Raw genomic sequence first — 19,396 nt, 5'->3', positions numbered from 1 at the left:
AGATTAATACTTATTCCCTATCCAACCCACAGAAAAGAAACTACTTGAACTACATAGCCAAGAGAAAAAGTATTTTACACATAAAGCTAATGATAAAGGCTATAACAATTTAACTATAAATAGTAAATCTATCACATGCACAGTACAATACTCAAAATCTGACAAAAATAGATTTTATTATGGGGGCACCTGGGTGGCTCAGTGGTTGAGCATCTGTCTTTGGCTCAGGGCATGATCCCGGGGTCCTGGGATCGAATCCTGCATCGGGCTCCCTATGGGGAGCCTGCTTCTCCCTCTGCTTATGTCTCTGCCTCTTTCTCTGTGTCTCTCATGCATAAATAAATAAAATATTTAAAAAAAACAGATTTTATTAAGGAAGCTTGTTTTGTACTTTAAATAGGTGAAATCCAAGTTTCTGATGTAAAAGTGATATTTAATGTATATCAGAGAATCTGGATACTCATTCCTTGGCTCTTTCTCTTGCTTTGTGAACTTCCAGAAGCTCTCTCACCTTTGCATATCAAATTCCCTGTCTTTTTACATTTAAGATGGATGAACACTATCTCTACAATCTTCTTCATCTCTCAAGAAATGTAGGCTGTTATTTGGGGAGCCAAAATTATAATTAGCAAAACAAATAACCGTAACTGTGTTTTCAACTCCTTTCAAAAATCAAGTTGAATTGATCTGAGGGTCTATCTTCCAGGGAGAACAAAGTAATCCAAGCATAGCACCTCATTAATTTTTGAGGAAAGGAGAAATTATTTCTGTTCAGAAAAAAAGGAGAAGGAAACTGGCAGTGGATGAAATAAATTGCCACTGATACGGTGGCAGGGCCAGGGCCAAAAAACAGGGTTTCTCAAATTCCTAACTCGGTATCACACTCCACGTTTTTCATAGAAGGGTCAGTCAGGTAAATGAACTACCTTTAATAGGAATGGGTAGGAATACAGGAGCAAAAGCTACTATTTACATAATTTCCCTTCATGTGACTTGGTCAAATGATAAATGTAAATAACATGGAGGTGCAGACTGCAGGGTCTGCAGACCAAGTAGCTATTGTGTCCCTAGAGGCTTTATCCAATTTAGCACTGCCTCAGGGAACCCAGAGAGAAAAGAGTGGTCTAGGGACACCTGGGTGGCTCAGCAGTTGAGCATCTGCCTTTGGCTCAGGGTGTGATTCCAGGGTCCCAGGATTGAGGCCCACATCAGGCTCCCTATGAGGAGCCTGCTTCTCCCTCTGCCTATCTCTCTGCCTCTTTCTCTCTGTGTCTCTCATGAATAATAAATAAAATCTTTAAAAAATATATTTTAAAAAAGTGTGGTCTAGGTGGCCTCCCACTGACAAGAACAGCCATCGAAGCTTGAGAAGGCAAAAACTAAGCTTAGCTAAGCCTGACAGACCTGTCAACTCTGGACAATGGCTGATCTCAGACAAGTTCAAAGTTACATAAGAGTATTATCAATAATGTGCCAAGGGAAAATGACACTGTATATCCAGGCACAGCTCCTGTCAGAAACAACATCAACTTTAATTTGAATTCACTCTGCTATCTCTGTTGTTTTGTTTCCCAGAAAACAGATTGCTAATATTACCAGAGGATTTCTTTTTTTTTTACCAGAGGATTTCTTTCCAGCTATCTATACCCTGTATCTATGTCAGCTCTGCCATGCTGTACTAATACAGGAAAGTCTACACCTCTAGGAGAATGTGTTTCATAACATTCCGTGAATAAGGAGATCCTTAGGAAGGGAGGAGGGCACATTTCTTTTCCTTCAATGCCAGGTTAGGCCTTGGGCTCTCAGAAAAGACCTATAGTAGGGCTATTTAAGGGAAACAAAGCTTTTAATTGCCATAGCTCAACCCCAAAGGCAAGTACAGAAACTCTAATCCAAAGAGGAGAGCTTCCAAGAAAAAGTAAAGGTATCAGGGAGGGGCAAGATGGCAGAAGAGTAGGGTCCCCAAGTCACCTGTCCCCACCAAATTACCTAGATAACCTTCAAATCCTCCTGAAAATCTACGAATTCGGCCTGAGATTTTTTTTTAAGTTTTTTTTAATTTATTTATGATAGTCACAGAGAGAGAGAGGCAGAGACACAGGCAGAGAGAGAAGCAGGCTCCATGCACCGGGAGCCCGATGTGGGACTGGATCCCAGGGTCTCCAGGATCGCGCCCTGGGCCAAAGACAGGCGCCAAACCGCTGTGCCACCCAGGGATCCCTCCGCCTGAGATTTAAGGAGAGACAGCTGGAACGCTACAGTGACAAGAGAAGAAGTGATAAGTGAGAAGAGTTCATGCTTCTATCAAGGTAGAAAGACGGGGGGAAAAAGAAATAAAGAAACAAAAGGCATCCAAGGGAAGGGGCCCCGCGAGGAGCCTGGCTAAGGCCAGGGCGAGTGCCGCCAGGACAGGAGAGCTCAGTCCTGGAGAAACAGGAGCTGCACCAACCTTCCGAGGTGGAAAGGCGCCCACAGGGAGTTAGAGCAGGACCCCAGGAGGGCGGGGGGTGCCCTCAGGCTCCCTGGGACATTAACAGACACCTGTGCCCCGGGTAGAGTGCACTGAGATCCCTGAAGGGCTACAGCGTGCAAGGATGGACCGGGGAGCAGCTCGGAGGGGCTCAGGCGGAGGCTCCATGGAGGAGGCTGCACCGCGGGAGCGCGAATCCAACAGCGCAGGTCCGGGAGCACTGGGAGCCTGGGACACAGCCCAGGATCCGACCTCCCCCCGGGACAGGCAGAGGCCAGGAGGGCCCAGGACAGCAAGGACACTCCTACCCCGAGCTCAGGAGATCAGCGGCCCCGCCCCCGGAGCCTCCAGGCCCTGCAGGTTGAGAGCTCCCTAGTTACTGTGGGAGCTGAATCCAGGGCTCCAGAGCTGGCCCCGCCACTGGGGTTGTTCCTCCAGGGGCCTCACAGGGTAAACAACCCCCACTGAGCCCTGCACCAGGCAGGGGGCAGAGCAGCTCCCCCAAGTGCTAACACCTGAAAATCAGCACAACAGGCCCCTCCCCCAGAAGACCAGCTAGACGGACAAGTTCCAGGGGAAGTCAAGGGACTTAAACTATACAGAATCAGAAGATGCTCCCCCGTGTTTTTGTTTGTTTTTTTCCGATTGATTTCTGATTGCTTCCCCCACCCTTTTTTCCTCTTTCTTTCTTTTTCTTTTTCTTCTCTTTTTTCTTTTTTCTTCCTTTTTTCTTTTTCTCTTTTCTTTCCTTCTTTCTCTCCTCTCCTTTTCTCCTTTTCCCAATACAACCTGATTTTGACCACTCTGCACTGAGCAAAATGACTAGAAGGAAAACCTCACCTCAAAAGAAAGAATCAGAAACAGTCCTCTCTCCCACAGAGTTACAAAATCTGGATTACAATTCAATGTCAGAAAGCCAATTCAGAAGCACTATTATACAGCTACTGGTAGCTCTAGAAAAAAGCATAAACGACTCAAGAGACTTCATGACTGCAGAATTTAGATCCAATCAGGCAGAAATTAAAAATCAATTGAATGAGATGCAATCCAAACTAGAAGTCCTAACGACGAGGGTTAACGAGGTGGAAGAACGAGTGAGTGACATAGAAGACAAGTTGACAGCAAAGAGGGAAACTGAGGGAAAAAGAGACGAACAATTAAAAGACCATGAAGACAGATTAAGGGAAATAAACGACAGCCTGAGGAAGAAAAACCTACGTTTAATTGGGGTTCCCGAGGGCGCCGAAAGGGACAAAGGGCCAGAATATGTATTTGAACAAATCATAGCTGAAAACTTTCCTAATCTGGGAAGGGAAACAGGCATTCAGATCCAGGAAATAGAGAGATCCCCCCCCCCAATCAATAAAAACCGTTCAACACCTCGACATTTAATAGTTAAGCTTCCAAATTCCAAAGATAAAGAGAAGATCCTTAAAGCAGCAAGAGACAAGAAATCCCTGACTTTTATGGGGAGGAGTATTAGGGTAACAGCAGACCTCTCCACAGAGACCTGACAAGCGAGAAAGGACTGGCAGGATATACTCAGGGTCCTAAATGAGAAGAACATGCAACCAAGAATACTTTATCCAGCAAGGCTCTCATTCAAAATGGAAGGAGAGATAAAGAGCTTCCAAGACAGGCAGGAACTGAAAGAATATGTGACCTCCAAACCAGCTCTGCAAGAAATTTTAAGGGGGACTCTTAAAATTCCCCTTTAAGAAGAAGTTCAGTGCATCAATCCACAAAAACAAGGACTGAATAGATATCATGATGACACTAAACTCATATCTGTCAATAGTAACTCTGAATGTGAACGGGCTTAATGACCCCATCAAAAGGCGCAGGGTTTCAGACTGCATAAAAAAGCAGGACCCATCTATTTGCTGTCTACAAGAGACTCATTTTAGAAGGACACCTACAACCTGAAAATAAAAGGTTGGAGAACCATTTACCATTCAAATGGTCCTCAAAAGAAAGCAGGGGTAGCCATCCTTATATCAGATAAACTAAAATTTACCCCGAAGACTGCACTGAGAGATGAAGAGGGACATTATATCATACTTAAAGAATCTATCCAACAAGAGGACTTAACAATCCTCAATATATATGCCCCGAATGTGGGAGCTGCCAAATATTTAAACCAATTAATAACCAAAGTGAAGAAATACTTAGATAATAATACACTTATACTTGGTGACTTCAATCTAGCTCTTTCTACCCTCGATAGGTCTTCTAAGCACAACATCTCTAAAGAAACGAGAGCTTTATTGTAATTTTTTTTTATTTATGATAGTCACACACACAGAGAGAGAGAGAGAGAGGCAGAGACACAGGCAGAGGGAGAAGCAGGCTCCATGCACCGGGAGCCTGACGTGGGATTCGATCCCGGGTCTCCAGGATCGCGCCCTGGGCCAAAGGCAGGCGCTAAACCGCTGCACCACCCAGGGATCCCGAAACGAGAGCTTTAAAAGATACACTGGACCAGATGGATTTCACAGATATCTACAGAACTTTATATCCAAACTCAACTGAATACACATTCTTCTCAAGTGCACATGGAACTTTCTCCAGAATAGACCACATACTGGGTCAAAAATCGGGTCTGAACCAATACCAAAAGATTGGGATCGTCCCCTGCATATTCTCAGACCATAATGCCTTGAAATTAGAACTAAATCACAACAAGAAGTTTGGAAGGACTTCAAACACGTGGAGGTTAAGGACCATCCTGCTAAAAGATGAAAGGGTCAACCAGGAAATTAAGGAAGAATTAAAAAGATTCATGGAAACTAATGAGAATGAAGATACAACCATTCAAAATCTTTGGGATGCAGCAAAAGCAGTCCTGAGGGGGAAATACATCGCAATACAAGCATCCATCCAAAAACTGGAAAGAACTCAAATACAAAAGCTAACCTTACACATAAAGGAGCTAGAGAAAAAACAGCAAATAGATCCTACACCCAGAAGAGGAGAGTTAATTAAGATTTGAGCAGAACTCAACAAAATCGAGACCAGAAGAACTGTGGAACAGATCAACAGAACCAGGAGTTGGTTCTTTGAAAGAATTAATAAGATAGATAAACCCTTAGCCAACCTTACTAAAAAGAAGAGAGAGAAGACTCAAATTAATAAAATCATGAATGAGAAAGGAGAGATCACTACCAACACCAAGGAAATACAAACGATTTTAAAAACATATTATGAACAGCTATACGCCAATAAATTAGGCAATCTAGAAGAAATGGACGCATTCCTGGAAAGCCACAAACTACCAAAACTGGAACAGGAAGAAATAGAAAACCTGAACAGGCCAATAACCAGGGAGGAAATTGAAGCAGTCATCAAAAACCTCCCAAGACACAAGAGTCCAGGGCCGGATGGCTTCTCAAGGGAATTCTATCAAACATTTAAGGAAGAAACCATACCTATTCTACTAAAGCTGTTTGGAAAGATAGAAAGAGATGGAGTACTTCCAAATTCATTCTATGAGGCCAGCATCACCTTAATTCCAAAACCAGACAAAGACCCCACCAAAAAGGAGAATTACAGACCAATATTCCTGATGAACATGGATGCAAAAATTCTCAACAAGATACTAGCCAATAGGATCCAACAGTACATTAAGAAAATTATTCACTGTGACCAAGTAGGATTTATCCCCGGGACACAAGGCTGGTTCAACACCCGTAAAACAATCAATGTGATTCATCAAATCAGCAAGAGAAAAACCAAGAACCATATGATGGTATTATTCTTTTTCTATTCGTTTCAACATGAAATGAAGCAATGCTCAAAAAAAAAGCTGACTCAGTGGGTAAGGCACATGACTCTTGATCTTGGGGTTGCAGGTTCAAGCCCCATGTTGGGTGTAGAGATTACCAAAAAATAAAATCTTTAAAAAAGCCAGGTGTTGGGGGATTGGGAGTCGAAATATCACACAACACTGATAACTAGCAAAGACAAAGGAAACCTTTGTTTTCTGGCTATTTTTTTTTAAAGCATCCACATTCATTAAGGTTCTGAATTATTTCATGGGTCCATATTCCCTGTCACCCAAAATAGAACTGAAAGTAACTTAAAATAGAACATGACCCAGCTGTGGTTCAGGAACCATTGGAAATCTGACATCGTCTTTTAACACTCTCCATGCAACTGCATTTTCTGAGAAGATGAAAAGGAAGGGAAATGAAAGATAAGAAAAGGAGAGAAGTGAAAAGATTTTAGAGAAAAACGTACTTTTATCCCTTTTCAAGCTCCCAATTCATTTATAGCACTGAACCTATCAGTCAGAATGTATGCATACAGCCGAAGTCAGCAGAATTGGCCTGGCCTTAGGGTCAACGCCATGGGTAGCAGATAAGAAGCCCTGCACAAAACTTAGAGCCATGTCTTTTTATTCACTTGCTGCCCTCTCTAAAAGATCATCATGGAATTGGTTAACCATTACCTACCTACCCTGTATTCATTTGTCAGAGACTAGTGAACCAGTTAATGGAATGCATTTAGGGAAGGGAACATAGGACAAGGTGACACAAGACAGTCAGAACCTCCATCCCTGGGAAGTGCACAACCCACCGAAGGAGACAGAGAGGCAGAAGATTAAATGCTCAAGACTCAGGAGCTGAACTTCCTGGATTTGAACTCTGCATCCATGTGTATTAGTCTATGACTTGGACAACTTACTTAAACTCCCTGTGCCTCAATTTCTTGTCTGTAGGATGAGAATAATGATAGTAGCTACTTCATGGGATTATTATGAAAACAAGATCAGTTAATATGCAGGATCTGAACCTGGAACAAAGTAAATGGCTATTTAAGTGTTAGCTATTGTAATGACTATTGTCAATGGAACTATTAATACTATTTATTGGAATGTTGATCACCACTACCACCACCTTAGAAATGAGAGCTGATGCTAAGGAAGCCATAAGAAAGGACACTAAATTCTTTTTGGAAGAGGTAGGCAGTACACAAGTTTCACAGAGGAGTTAATACTTGTGCTGAATTGGTTGGGCCAAGAATTAGAGAGAAGGCATACTCGAAAAAGGGATGGAAATATGAGGGAATGTGTCACCTTCCAATGTTAGGGGAGGTTGCAACACATGCTCTAGGCAGAAGATGAGGCTGGTAAGGTTGAAGGAGCCACACAAAAGGCCTTGCCACACTGGCAGTGACTGAAGAAATCTAAACAAGGAAATGATACAAATACATTTAAATTTCAGAAAGATCATCATGGCTACAATGGGAGGGACGGACCAGAGAGGGGAAGTTGGGGAGGAGTAGACTGGAGAAACAATTAGGAAGGAAAAACAGGACCTGGTGACTGGCTAAACATGGGGAGAAAAAAAAAGAAAGAAAAGAAAAGAAGAGAAGAGAAGAGAAAGGAGAGGAGAGGAGAGGAGGGGAGGGGAGGGGAGGGGAGGGGAGGGGAGGAGAGGAGAGGAGAGGAGAGGAGAGGAGAGGAGAGGAGAGGAGAGGAGAGAAGAGAAGAGAAGAGAAGAGAAGAGAAGAGAAGAGAAGAGAAGAGAAGAGAAGAGAAGAGAAGAGAAGACCTAGAATGATGCCTAAATTTCTGACTCAAGCAACTGAGTGAGTAGTTAAACAAAGCCAAGACTAAAGAGCAGGAGGCAGGTGCTGGGAACGGAGATGATACGGGTTTGGACCCATGGTGCAAACAATACTTACAATACTGTGGCATCTTCACACTGAATAAACATTTATTAGTTTCAAAATATTTTTTAAAGATTTGGTTTATTTATTTGAGAGAGAGAAAGATGCAGGGCTTGATCTCAGGACCCCAAGATCACACATGACCTGGGCTGAAGGCAGACACTTAACTGACTGAGCCCCCCAGGAGCCCCATGAGGTTCACAATATTAACAGTGCTTCAGAAAAGTGGGAAAATACTTTTCCAAATACCTCACAGTGAACATAAATTATACAATGGGGTGAGGAAAACTTTAAGACAGATACATGAATGGGCTGCCTCCTCTAACTTCCCACTAAATACTATACAGGTAAGGGAGTGAGGAAAACCAGCACCCGTAGGGAAACAGACCAGGCAAGATGCTGTTCCTTTCTACTGTAGGCCCCTTCTGAACACCATGGCCCTAGTACCTCTTCGAAGTTCATACCAAGTCACAAATAACAACAAGTGGAATTTATTAGGAGCCTATGTGCCACACTCGGCAAACATGGAGTATTCAGCTCTTATTACTGCCTGTGACAAATTCCTACAAACTCAGTGGCTTTAAATAACACAAACTGACAGTCTTACAGTTCTAGTGGTCAGATGTCTAAAATCAGGGTGTTGGCAGGGCTTCAGGGGAAAATTTGTTTCCTTGCCTTTTCCAGATTCTAGAAGCCAACTGCACTTTGTTGCTTGTGGAACCTTCTTCCATCTTCAAAGAGTATAGCTCAACTTCTATTTCCAACCTCATATCACCTTCTTCTGACTCTGATTCCTCTTGCATCCCTCTTAGAAAATCCCTTGTGATTACAAGGGGCCCTTCAAGATAATCCAGGATAATCTTCCCATCTCAACTCGATTGTGGCTGCAAAGTTCTTTCTGCCATGTAGAGTATCAGTCACAGGTTCTGGCAATTAGAATGTAGGCATCAATGGGCCATTATTCTGACTACTACAGGTAGTATTTGCCATATTTCTTCGCCCTAAAGGTACTATTTTTTTCTTTTCCACACTTATTTTTGGAAATAAAGCAGGAAGTCCAAACTCAAGGGAGGAGAGAGATAAAGTTCACTTCAGAGATGGGGAAAATGTATACCTATAAACACAGACACACATATAAAATTTGGTATTCTTCTGTACGGAAGATTTGTGTCTTCTCCCTCATTTACTTTTCCTTTTTTTAAAGAGATTTTGTTTATTTATTTGTTTGTTTATTTATTTAAGAGTGAAGGAGTATGTGTAAGTGGAGGGAGGGGCAGAGCAGGAGAGAGAGAGAGAGAAGCAGTCTCTGGAATGAGTGCAGACTCCAACACAGGGCTCAATTTCAGGACCTTGAGATTCAAGACCTGAGCTGAAAACCAAAAATAGCATGCTCAACTGGCTGAGCCACCCAGGTTTGTTTTTCAATCATTTATTTCTATCAGTATTGACTGGTAGGTAAAAGTCTGAGAAAGGGCTTGGATCAGTACCCAAGAGCAAAGAGAGAGGGACAACAGTTAATTAAGTCACTCAGGAAATTATTTTTTGAGAAGTATGTACTAGACATATTGGTGGTTCTGAGTACTCACATTAAAGCAATCAAGACAGACAAAATCACTATCCTAGAGTTTCTATTTTAGTGAAAGGTGGTAAATAATAAACAAAGAAGGAAGATGCAGAGATTTAAACTGAGGTGATATGACACTAAACAGGCAGCCACTTCAGATTGGGTAGTCAAAGAAAACCTCTCAAAGGAGAGGACATTTAAGTGGGGATCTGAAAAGAAGAGCCAGCAACACAAAGACAGCAGGGAAGGACGTTTCAGACAAAGGGAACAGCTGGTACAAAAGCCATTCTGGGAATCCTTCTTCCTTTGAGAATAAACAAACAGAAAAATAGCTAGTATGGGGCCAATGAAGATATATTGAAAAACAAGGAAAAGATTTGTCATCATAGACACTCAGGGAAAGAGAAGAACTCTTCAAAGCTTTTATATAGTAGCCAGAAAACAATGTTGAAAGCCTCTAGTACATTCAACAGAATAAGAAAACATGGCCTCAATAAAGCAGGAAAAGGAAGTCAAATATAATAACAAGATCAGATGAAGAAAGTATAAATTATATTGGTCAAGTGCAAGGAAATTGAATAAGAGTCACAACCAAAATGTGCACCGGAGAGAATAAACGGAAGATTTGACACAATAAAAAACAAATTCATGGGGATCCCTGGGTGGCGCAGCGGTTTGGCGCCTGCCTTTGGCCCAGGGCGCGATCCTGGAGACCCGGGATCGAATCCCACATCGGGCTCCCGGTGCATGGAGCCTGCTTCTCCCTCTGTCTATGTCTCTGCCTCTCTCTCTGTGTGTGACGATCATAAATAAATAAAAATTTTTAAAAAATTCATGAAATAGGAGAAAAAAAAGATAAATATTAAAATGACGATAGGGGCACCTGCGTGGCTCAGTCAGTTAAGCATCTGCCTTTGGCTTGGGTCATGATCCCAAGGTCCTGGGATTGAGCCCCACATTGGGCTCCCTGGTCAGCAGAGAGCCTGCTTCTCCTTCTTCTTCCTGCCACTCCCCTTACTTGTGCACGCTCCCTCTCTCTCTGTCAAATAAATAAATAAAATCTTTCAAAAAATGAAATGAGGAGAGAAAAGATGATATATATGGAAGACACTATACTATAGTATGATGCCTATAATACCCCAAAAGTGGATTCAACCTAAATATTTCATATTAAGAAGTCATTTGTCCCATGGAAGTGTTTATACTTTGTAGCTATTACATCTCTAATGATACAACTAAGAAAACTAGCAGGATATAGACATGATATATAGTATATAAAAGTGAATATTTCCATTTGTTGAGCATTTACCATATGCCAAGAATTTGACTATCTTAAAAACATTTTATCCTCAGAGCAATCCCATAGAGTGACACCATTTTATTTTATAGATGAGGAAGGAGATTGAGAGAGGTTAAGAAACTTTCCAAAGTTCACACAGCTACTAAAAGTAGTGGGGTTTGATTTGAACCTATATTTGGCAGACTTCAAAGCCTCTGCTCTTAACCACAACACTGAAACCAGATCATGTTCAAAATCATAAACTCAGTTACATTTTAAAAAGCACTATAAGACTAGAGCAGAAAGGCACCAAGAGGTTAATATAAATTACCTTAGGTGATTATTTCCACTGTGTATATATAATTTTCTATTTTTCAGTGTTCTATAATAAATACATATTACTTGTATAGTCAAAACAAAATGATGGAGAAGAGGAATAAAGAACTTTTTAGTCTGGGATTCATGAAAAAAATTTGGACTTGAGATAGAAATGTTAAGATCTTCAGCCAATAGTTTGAGATTGAGGTAATGGCTGTGGATGAGCTTGCCCAGAAAGATCTGTGTAGAATATGCACAGAATTATGAACTGCAACATTCAAGACACAGGTAGAGGAAGAAGAATAAGTTTAGTAATTCCTCTCCCCAGGAACAGAATATTGTCTATGGCCTGGAAAATTCCTCTAGATAGATCAAACATGCAACATTACTAATAAGTTCGTGTCCTTGTATAAAGGCACACAACTCTTCAGTGAGAGGAACAAGTATGCTGACAAACTACACAAGCACCTATGGCAATATGCTATGACAATGATAATGCATAACCCAAATCTACAAAATATCTGGGCCAAAAGAAAAAGTCCATTCTATAAAATGTAACTGGTCTCAGAAATTCATGCATTACCCTCTTATATTATAATCCTTAGAGATATCTCCTAGCCTAAGATTTGAGTTTGTTATCATCCTTGCCTCACTAACTTTAACAAAGGAAAAACTAGATCCTTGTAAGTTTTCGATCCTTAAAAAGCACAAAAAAACATATCTTTGCGGCACTTTATAAAACCAAATTATGAAAACAGTAATAAAAAGGCTTATCTTCAATGACTGGTCATCCTGGAACTTAATCAAAGATGTGTTATTTATCACCTACTATGTGCTTAGGCTTAATGATATAATTCCGGACTTTTAAAACTAAACTAAAAGGAAGGGTGGGATCGATTATTTATTTATTTATTTATTTATTTATTTATTTATAGGGTGGGATCTTCTAATTCTTAAATTTTACAAATATGGACTGTGCTTGAGAAAGAATAAAGGCTCAATATTTTGAAATATCTAATGAACTAAATCAAAGCCCTGTGTTCCCTTTTGACATCATACACTATTAAGAAGTAATTATTGATTACATCAGTAAACAACAACAAAAAAAAGCCTGAGCTTTTTCCTAGAATACGTACTGAATTTCATTAGCCTATTTTACAATTTTAATGATTATCATTTAATATTCAATTACTTAACTATAAGTAAGACTTGACTGTGGGAAATAAAACTACCCAAACAATTTAACCAAATAAAACTATCAGCAGCAAATAATTATTGATTAATGTTGTGCATTCTCAAATATTTAATGAATGCCTATTATCCTGCATTATACATAACATAAATGCACATTACATACAGTTACTCTCTCAAAGAACATCCCTAATGGTGGTATAAGCAAAAACATGCTGAAATTACGTTAGTGCAGAACCACATGTGATAAAATTCATTGCAGGGGTAAAACAGTTCAGAGGCAAACGAGACCCTACTGATCATCTGCTTGGATCAATCAAGGAAGACTTCAGGTAGGGCATGGAATGTGATTTGGGTCCTGAAGAACAGGTGGAAATTCAATAGAGACAGGAAAAGGCAATCCTGGTGACATTATCAAATTAGCAATTTTTAAAAATCACTTTGACTAGAGTGTGAAGAATCTAGTTGAACATCAAATATCGTCAAATTTACCCCTAAATATTTCACAACTCCATCCCCATCCCCCTTCTTCTCTACTGACCTCGCCTTTGTTCAGAAGCTCCTCATTTCTTATTCTGACTACAATAGCCACCTAGCTGGCAGAGAACCATGTGTTATCATTCATTGCTATATCCCTAACACCTTGCACAGTAAGTAGTACACGATATTTGTTAAAGGCATGGAAACCTTATTATGCAGTGGTCAGCACTCTTTTTGCTTGTATGGCAAGTACCAGATGATATTTTATACTGTGTTTTATTTATCATAGTACCTTTAGAAAACTGGATCACTGTCAGAATTTTATACATCACTGCAGAAATCCTTATTAGAGTTAGGAACCTCATCAAAACTCACCATCAACACAATACCAAATGGATGACTCTTAGCACCATGTGCCCTCCCAGACATTACTGTAATGTGTGAGTGAGGACAGTGTTCAGATAGAGATGCTAATTCGCAGCAAAGTAAGGCACATATGTCTGACTTTTCTCAGAATTTCATGAATCACTGGAATAAAACTTTAGAGTAAAACGTATAATAAATGATAGATGGCAAGACTAAAAACATTTAAGACTAATAGAAGGTTAATGCTCCTTTGCACAGCGGCCTGAAATCTTAATTCAACCCTTAATTCTTTACCTTTCTACATGCTTTATTAATTTTTCATAGCAATTTTCTCTAATATATATTTTTTATCTGACCCTACCCCTACACATCCATCAAAATATAAGCTCAATGAGAACAAAGATTCATCATAATTTAGCACATGAAAGTGTTCAGCACTTGGCAATTACAGAGTAAATGTTTGTTGAATTACACATAGAAGAGTTTGTTAATTTTTTTTTTTGATTAGCAATTACTACATGCCAGACATTTTGTTAAGTAATGGGGATACCATTCTTCACAATACACTCATTATCTTATTTGAATAATCACTTTAAATTCATGTTAGATCTATATAATAATTTCGGAAGAGTTAGTTTTTTAATCCAGGACCATGGTATATCTGCTCTCTTAAATTTTAAAATTTTCTTCATGTAGGTCTAAGACATTTTTAATTCGGTTATTACTGAAATTTGTTTCATGGTTTTTATAAATGGATTTTTATATTATAACCTTTAAATGGGTCCTTCCAGTATAAATAAAAGGTACTGGTTAATTCTTACCTTAGATCCCACTACTTTTTAGCACTCATTAGAATTCTATCAATTAAGAAGTGTTTTTTAAGTCTTGGCTTTTGTAGGTACATAAGCCTATCTTCTAAAACTGGATCATTTTTTTGTCTTCTCCTTTCCATTAGTTGTGCTACTTTATTGATACTGGCCAGAATTTGCAAATATAAATTAAATAATGATGACTATAGGCATCTTTGTTTTGTTGCTCCTTATGGAACTACTCCTACATTTAACATTAAGTATGATGCTGGAGGGCAGCCCGGGTGGCTCAGCAGTTTAGCGCTGCCTTCAGCCCAGGGCGTGATCCTGGAGACCCAGGATGGAGTCCCACGTCAGGCTCCCTGCATGGAGCCTGCATCTCCTTCTGCCTGTGTCTCTGCCCCCCCGACCCCCCCGTGTCTCTCATGAATAAAATAAATAAAATCTTTTTTAAAAAAGCATGATGCTGGATTATTGGTTTTAGAGAAATGATTAATTTTCTTCTTAAGAGAACAAGTTTCTATGACATCTTTTTAAATTTATATTTTTAAGATTTTATTTATTTATTTGAGAAAGAAAGCACAAGCAGGGGAAGGGGCAAAGGGAGAGGGAGAAAGCAGACTCCCCACGGAGCACACAGCCCAACACAGGGTTTGATCCCAGGATACTGGGATCATGACCTGAGCCAAAGGCAGATGCTTAACCGAGACACCTGGGCACCCCTAAATTTATCTTTTTAAAGTAATCTCTAGGGATCCCTGGGTGGCACAGCGGTTTAGCGCCTGCCTTTGGCCCAGAGCGCGATCCTGGAGACCTGGGATCGAATCCCACATCGGGCTCCCGGTGCATGGAGCCTGCTTCTCCCTCTGCCTATGTCTCTGCCTCTCTTTCTCTCTCTCTCTCTCTCTCTCTCTCTCTCTCTCTCTCTCTGTGACTATCATAAATAAATAAAAAAACTTAAAAAAAAATAAAGTAATCTCTACACCCAACATGGGGTTTGAACTCACAACCCTGGATCAAGAGTCACACGCTCTATCATAAGCCAGCCAGGCACCCCTCACATTTTTATTCTTAAAATGAGCATGGAGTTTATTTCTTTTAAGATTTTTAAGTAATCTCTTTGTCCAATGTAGGGCTCAAAATCAAGATCCTGAGATCAAGACTCAAATGCTCTACTGACTGAGCCCTTCAGCATTTGTTTTATTTGTCTTTATTTTTTTAATTTTATTTATTTATTCATGAGACAGAGAAAGAGAGACAGATACACAGGCAGAGGGAGAAGCAGGCTCCATGCAGGGAGCCCAACACGGGACTCGATCCTGGGTCTCCAGGATCACGCCCCTGGCTGAAGGTGGCACTAAACCGCTGAGCCACTGGGCCTGCCCTGTTTTATTTTTTTTAATGAGATCTATTGACAGGATGCATCATATAACTTTCATAGTATTAAACAATTAACACTATGGGATAAAATATTCTTAGTCATAAAGGGTCAATTCTTGGCATATATTCCTAAATGTGTTTGGTTTACATTTTATTTAGAATCCAAAATTGATCTATAATTTGTATACACAAACAAGCAACATTTTTTTCAGATTTTGATACCTGAATTATGTAGCATCATAAAATGAATGGGGCAGCTTTCCATCATTTTATATGCTCTCAATTTATTATCAGAATTCTCTGTTTCTTTCAAAGGAGTCTTATTTATAATAAAAATTTTTAACATTAGGGAATCACAAATCCCTGAGTTAGAAACTAAGGGTCATACAACTAGTTCCTTATGCCTTGTCAGGTATGGCTCAGGTTATAATTCAGTTACCTTATCATGTACAAAGGTATTAATTTAAAATTAAAATTATAGAGACTTCTTTTTTATAAAGTATTCATATTAGTTATTATGATTCTATGGGAAATCTAGGACATAAGTTCATTTCTTTAGTTTCTGGTCTAGAATGCACTTATATATAATGTGAGGGTTAAAATCATAAAACTTCAGGAAGAAAGCCTAAAATTTGGGAAAGCAGACTTCTTGGGTAGGATGCAAAAAAGCATGAGTATAAAAGAAAAAAAAAGATAAATTGAACTTCATCAAAATTTAAAACATTCTTTTCATCAAAAGACAAATAAGAAAAAATGAGATGGCAAGGCACAAACTGAAACAAAGTATTTATAATTCAATATAAGAATAAGCTTATAAACTCCTCAAACGCAAAAAGAAAACAACAAATTTTTTAAATGGGCAAAGGACCTGAACAGATACTTCTAAAAGACAAGTAGCTAATAAACATATGAAAATACACTCATCATTACACATGAGGAAAATGCAAAGTGAAATCCATTATGAGAAACCACTACACATTTAATTTTAGAATGGCTAAAATTAAAAAGGCTAACAAGGGGGGGCCTGGCTAGCTCAGTCAGTAGCATGTGATCCTTGATCTCAGGGTTGTGAGTTCAAACCCCTTGGGCATGGACCCTACCAAAAATAATTAAATAAAAATAAAATAAAAATGCTAACAATCCCAAAAATTAGTGAGGATTCTCATTTGTCACTGGTCAGAGGAGAAAATGATACAACCACTTTCGAAAAGTCTTTGGCAGGGGTGCCTGGGTGGCTCAATTGGTTAAGTATCTGACTCTTGATTTTGGCTCAGGTCATGATCTCATGGTCCTGGATGGAGCCCTACATCAGGCTTTGCCCTCACCACAGAGTCTGTTTGCCCCTCTCCCTCTGTTCCTCCTCTGGCTCTCTCAAATAAACAAAATCTTTTAAAAAAAAGTCTTTAGCAGTCTATTAATGCTAAATAAATTATATATATTTAGTATATGTTACATATAATAAATTTAATAAAATAAATTTTATAAATAATTTTTATATGTTCATATTTTAGGTACATATCCAAAGGAAATTAGTATATATAGCCACAAAAAGATTTATACAAAAATGTCAAGAACATTATTAATAATAGCCAAATAATGGATGTAACTTAAATAACTATGAACAAGAAAATGGATAAACAAATTGTGGCATAGTTTTTTTTTTAAAGGAATACTACATAGCAATAAAATATAACTATTGATACTGGCAGGTTGACAGATTTCAAAAACATTATTTTGAACTACAGAAGCCATACACAGTGTCTGACTCCATTTACATGAAGTTCAAGAACAAGCAACACTAATATGCTAGTCAGCATACTCATTCTCTTCAGTAGAAGTAGAAGGGATATGGACTGGAAAGAGGAATGAGGTAATTCTCTGGAAGGATGGAATTATTTTATATCTTGATCTGAGTTATGGCTACCTGGATGTGTGCATGTGTAAAAAAACTATCACAATGTATAATTTAGTGCTTGTGTATTTTACTGCACTTAATTTTATCTCTATAAAAATAATAGAAACAAATTCAAGCATGCTATGACTACCTCAGTTATGGACTTGACCTTTGGAAATCCTGCCCTCCTACCATTTCCTCTTCCAAATGTGTGATATAGACCCTCCTATACAGCAGTGCCTGGACTTTGCAGACTCAACTCACCATTAGAAACTAACCACTCTCCCATATTATTCTTTTCTTCTCTCTTTTCACTCAATATGACCACACATTATTCCTGCTATGATTTCCTTGCTTTCTGTGTCTCTGAACAAGTTTACCTTACAGCCCCTTGCCCACATGATAGTACACATTCCAACAAACAGGCATCCATCATATAATATTTCCTAATAGGATTATTATGTAAAATCCCTAGTATCTGTCAAATAACAATGACTTTATGTCTATCCCCTTCCTACTTCAAATTCTCCCCTTTTTATATTCTTTTAAGACACACCTATTTAAAGCATTATCAGGCTTCAGAAACACAATACTGTATTTCAAAATAGTTAAAATCTCAAATTTACGTTTCAGTAATAGCATCAATATACCATGCATTATTTGCCAAGCTCTTTTTCTCTCCATACCCTATAGACACTTACTTAATCCTCATAACAACCCTGAGATGTAGGTAATATTATCCCCAATTCAGATGAGGAAGTTAGGGCACTGAGCAATTAAGAAATTTGCCCAAGACTAAACAACTAGTAACTGTCAGGGCCATGATAGAGACAACTTCAGCATATTACTTCAAATGATTCACTTAAACCATACAATTCAACTATTGGGAATAAGAGATATTCTTTTGTATCTACAAAGCAAAGGCTATGTTTCTTTAAACCATGAACTTAAAATCATAAGTTGTCAGAGAAAGTTCTGAATTTCTCATAACACTCTGCAGAAGTTTTACCTGGGTTCGTAAATGACAGAAATGTACAATCACAGGGCAATACTATTTTTAAAATACATGGTTGAGACATCTATTCTTAAGCAATGGATGCCTGTATTTATTCATTGATAAGCTTTAAAACTAAGAATTCAAGTCAACACCTCCATTCACTGAATGTCAGGTGGTCACAATTTACACCAATTATGATTTCTAATTATATTCTCTATTTTTTCATTAGCTCTGAACACATGGTCACTAAAAGGCTCTTCCTTCCATCTCTTCATCATCCAGTCATTCTTTTATTTCACTCATAGAACAAATATATTATTCCAGTCATTCAACAAATATTCATTAAGTACCAACTATGTTAGGTATATAAATAGGCAGGAGAGACATTATATAACTTATAAGGTAAATTGCTTCCATAAATATACCGGTTACGGAGTATTGCAGCAACTGATTCCCCTCTATGAAGATGATCCATCACCTCTAACACTTGGATAATGACCTGTTCAGGAGGAAAAGAAGTCAATATTTACTATAAAAATCAAAGCTAGAATTTTTAAATTATGCTATCTATGTAATACTTTATATATTTTATGACAGAAAGACAAAAATGTGTGCCCATGTTCCTGATGTCCATATTCTAGTTTATGAAAATTAAGAAAATTAAGAACACTGAAGGAACTGAACCAGCAAATTATCTACAAAATTCCATAGTGGCTCATTAAATACCACTGACTACATTTCTGAAATCATTAGAATAACAACCAAGTATATGGGAAGTTAGATTAACTATGAGGAGACCTGAGGAATCTGGGTGAAGTTAGAAGACACAAGAGAAGTTAGAGATGAAGAACGGAGGCAAACATTGGCCAAGTAGAGACACAGATAGTACTAAATCCTGAGTTACCAGGAGCACATGAGGCCTCAAAACCCCAAAAGCAGGACCCACAGTTTTAGAATTGGTCAAAATTAAGGCTA

The 19,396-nt window shown here is 38.9% G+C and overlaps 1 protein-coding gene across 12 annotated transcripts in view; it reads right to left on the bottom strand.

The window, feature by feature from the left end:
• Positions 1 to 19,396, bottom strand: part of KLHL13 (kelch like family member 13) — a 210,756-nt gene that overhangs the window by 103,361 nt on the left and 87,999 nt on the right. For 10 of the 12 annotated variants that reach the window (XM_072818197.1, XM_072818190.1, XM_072818198.1 and 7 more), the window contains one exon: positions 18,847 to 18,920. The exons of the other annotated variants lie outside the window; for them this stretch is intronic. In XM_072818197.1, coding sequence (XP_072674298.1) covers positions 18,847 to 18,896 — 50 coding nt within the window. In that variant the 5' untranslated portion in view covers positions 18,897 to 18,920. The remainder of the gene's footprint in view (positions 1 to 18,846; positions 18,921 to 19,396) is intronic. 12 annotated transcript variants of the gene reach the window in all.

Source organism: Canis lupus, chromosome X (assembly GCF_048164855.1).
Source record: "Canis lupus baileyi chromosome X, mCanLup2.hap1, whole genome shotgun sequence".
NCBI lineage: Eukaryota > Metazoa > Chordata > Mammalia > Carnivora > Canidae > Canis > Canis lupus.
This window is presented reverse-complemented; position numbering and strand designations above follow the sequence as displayed.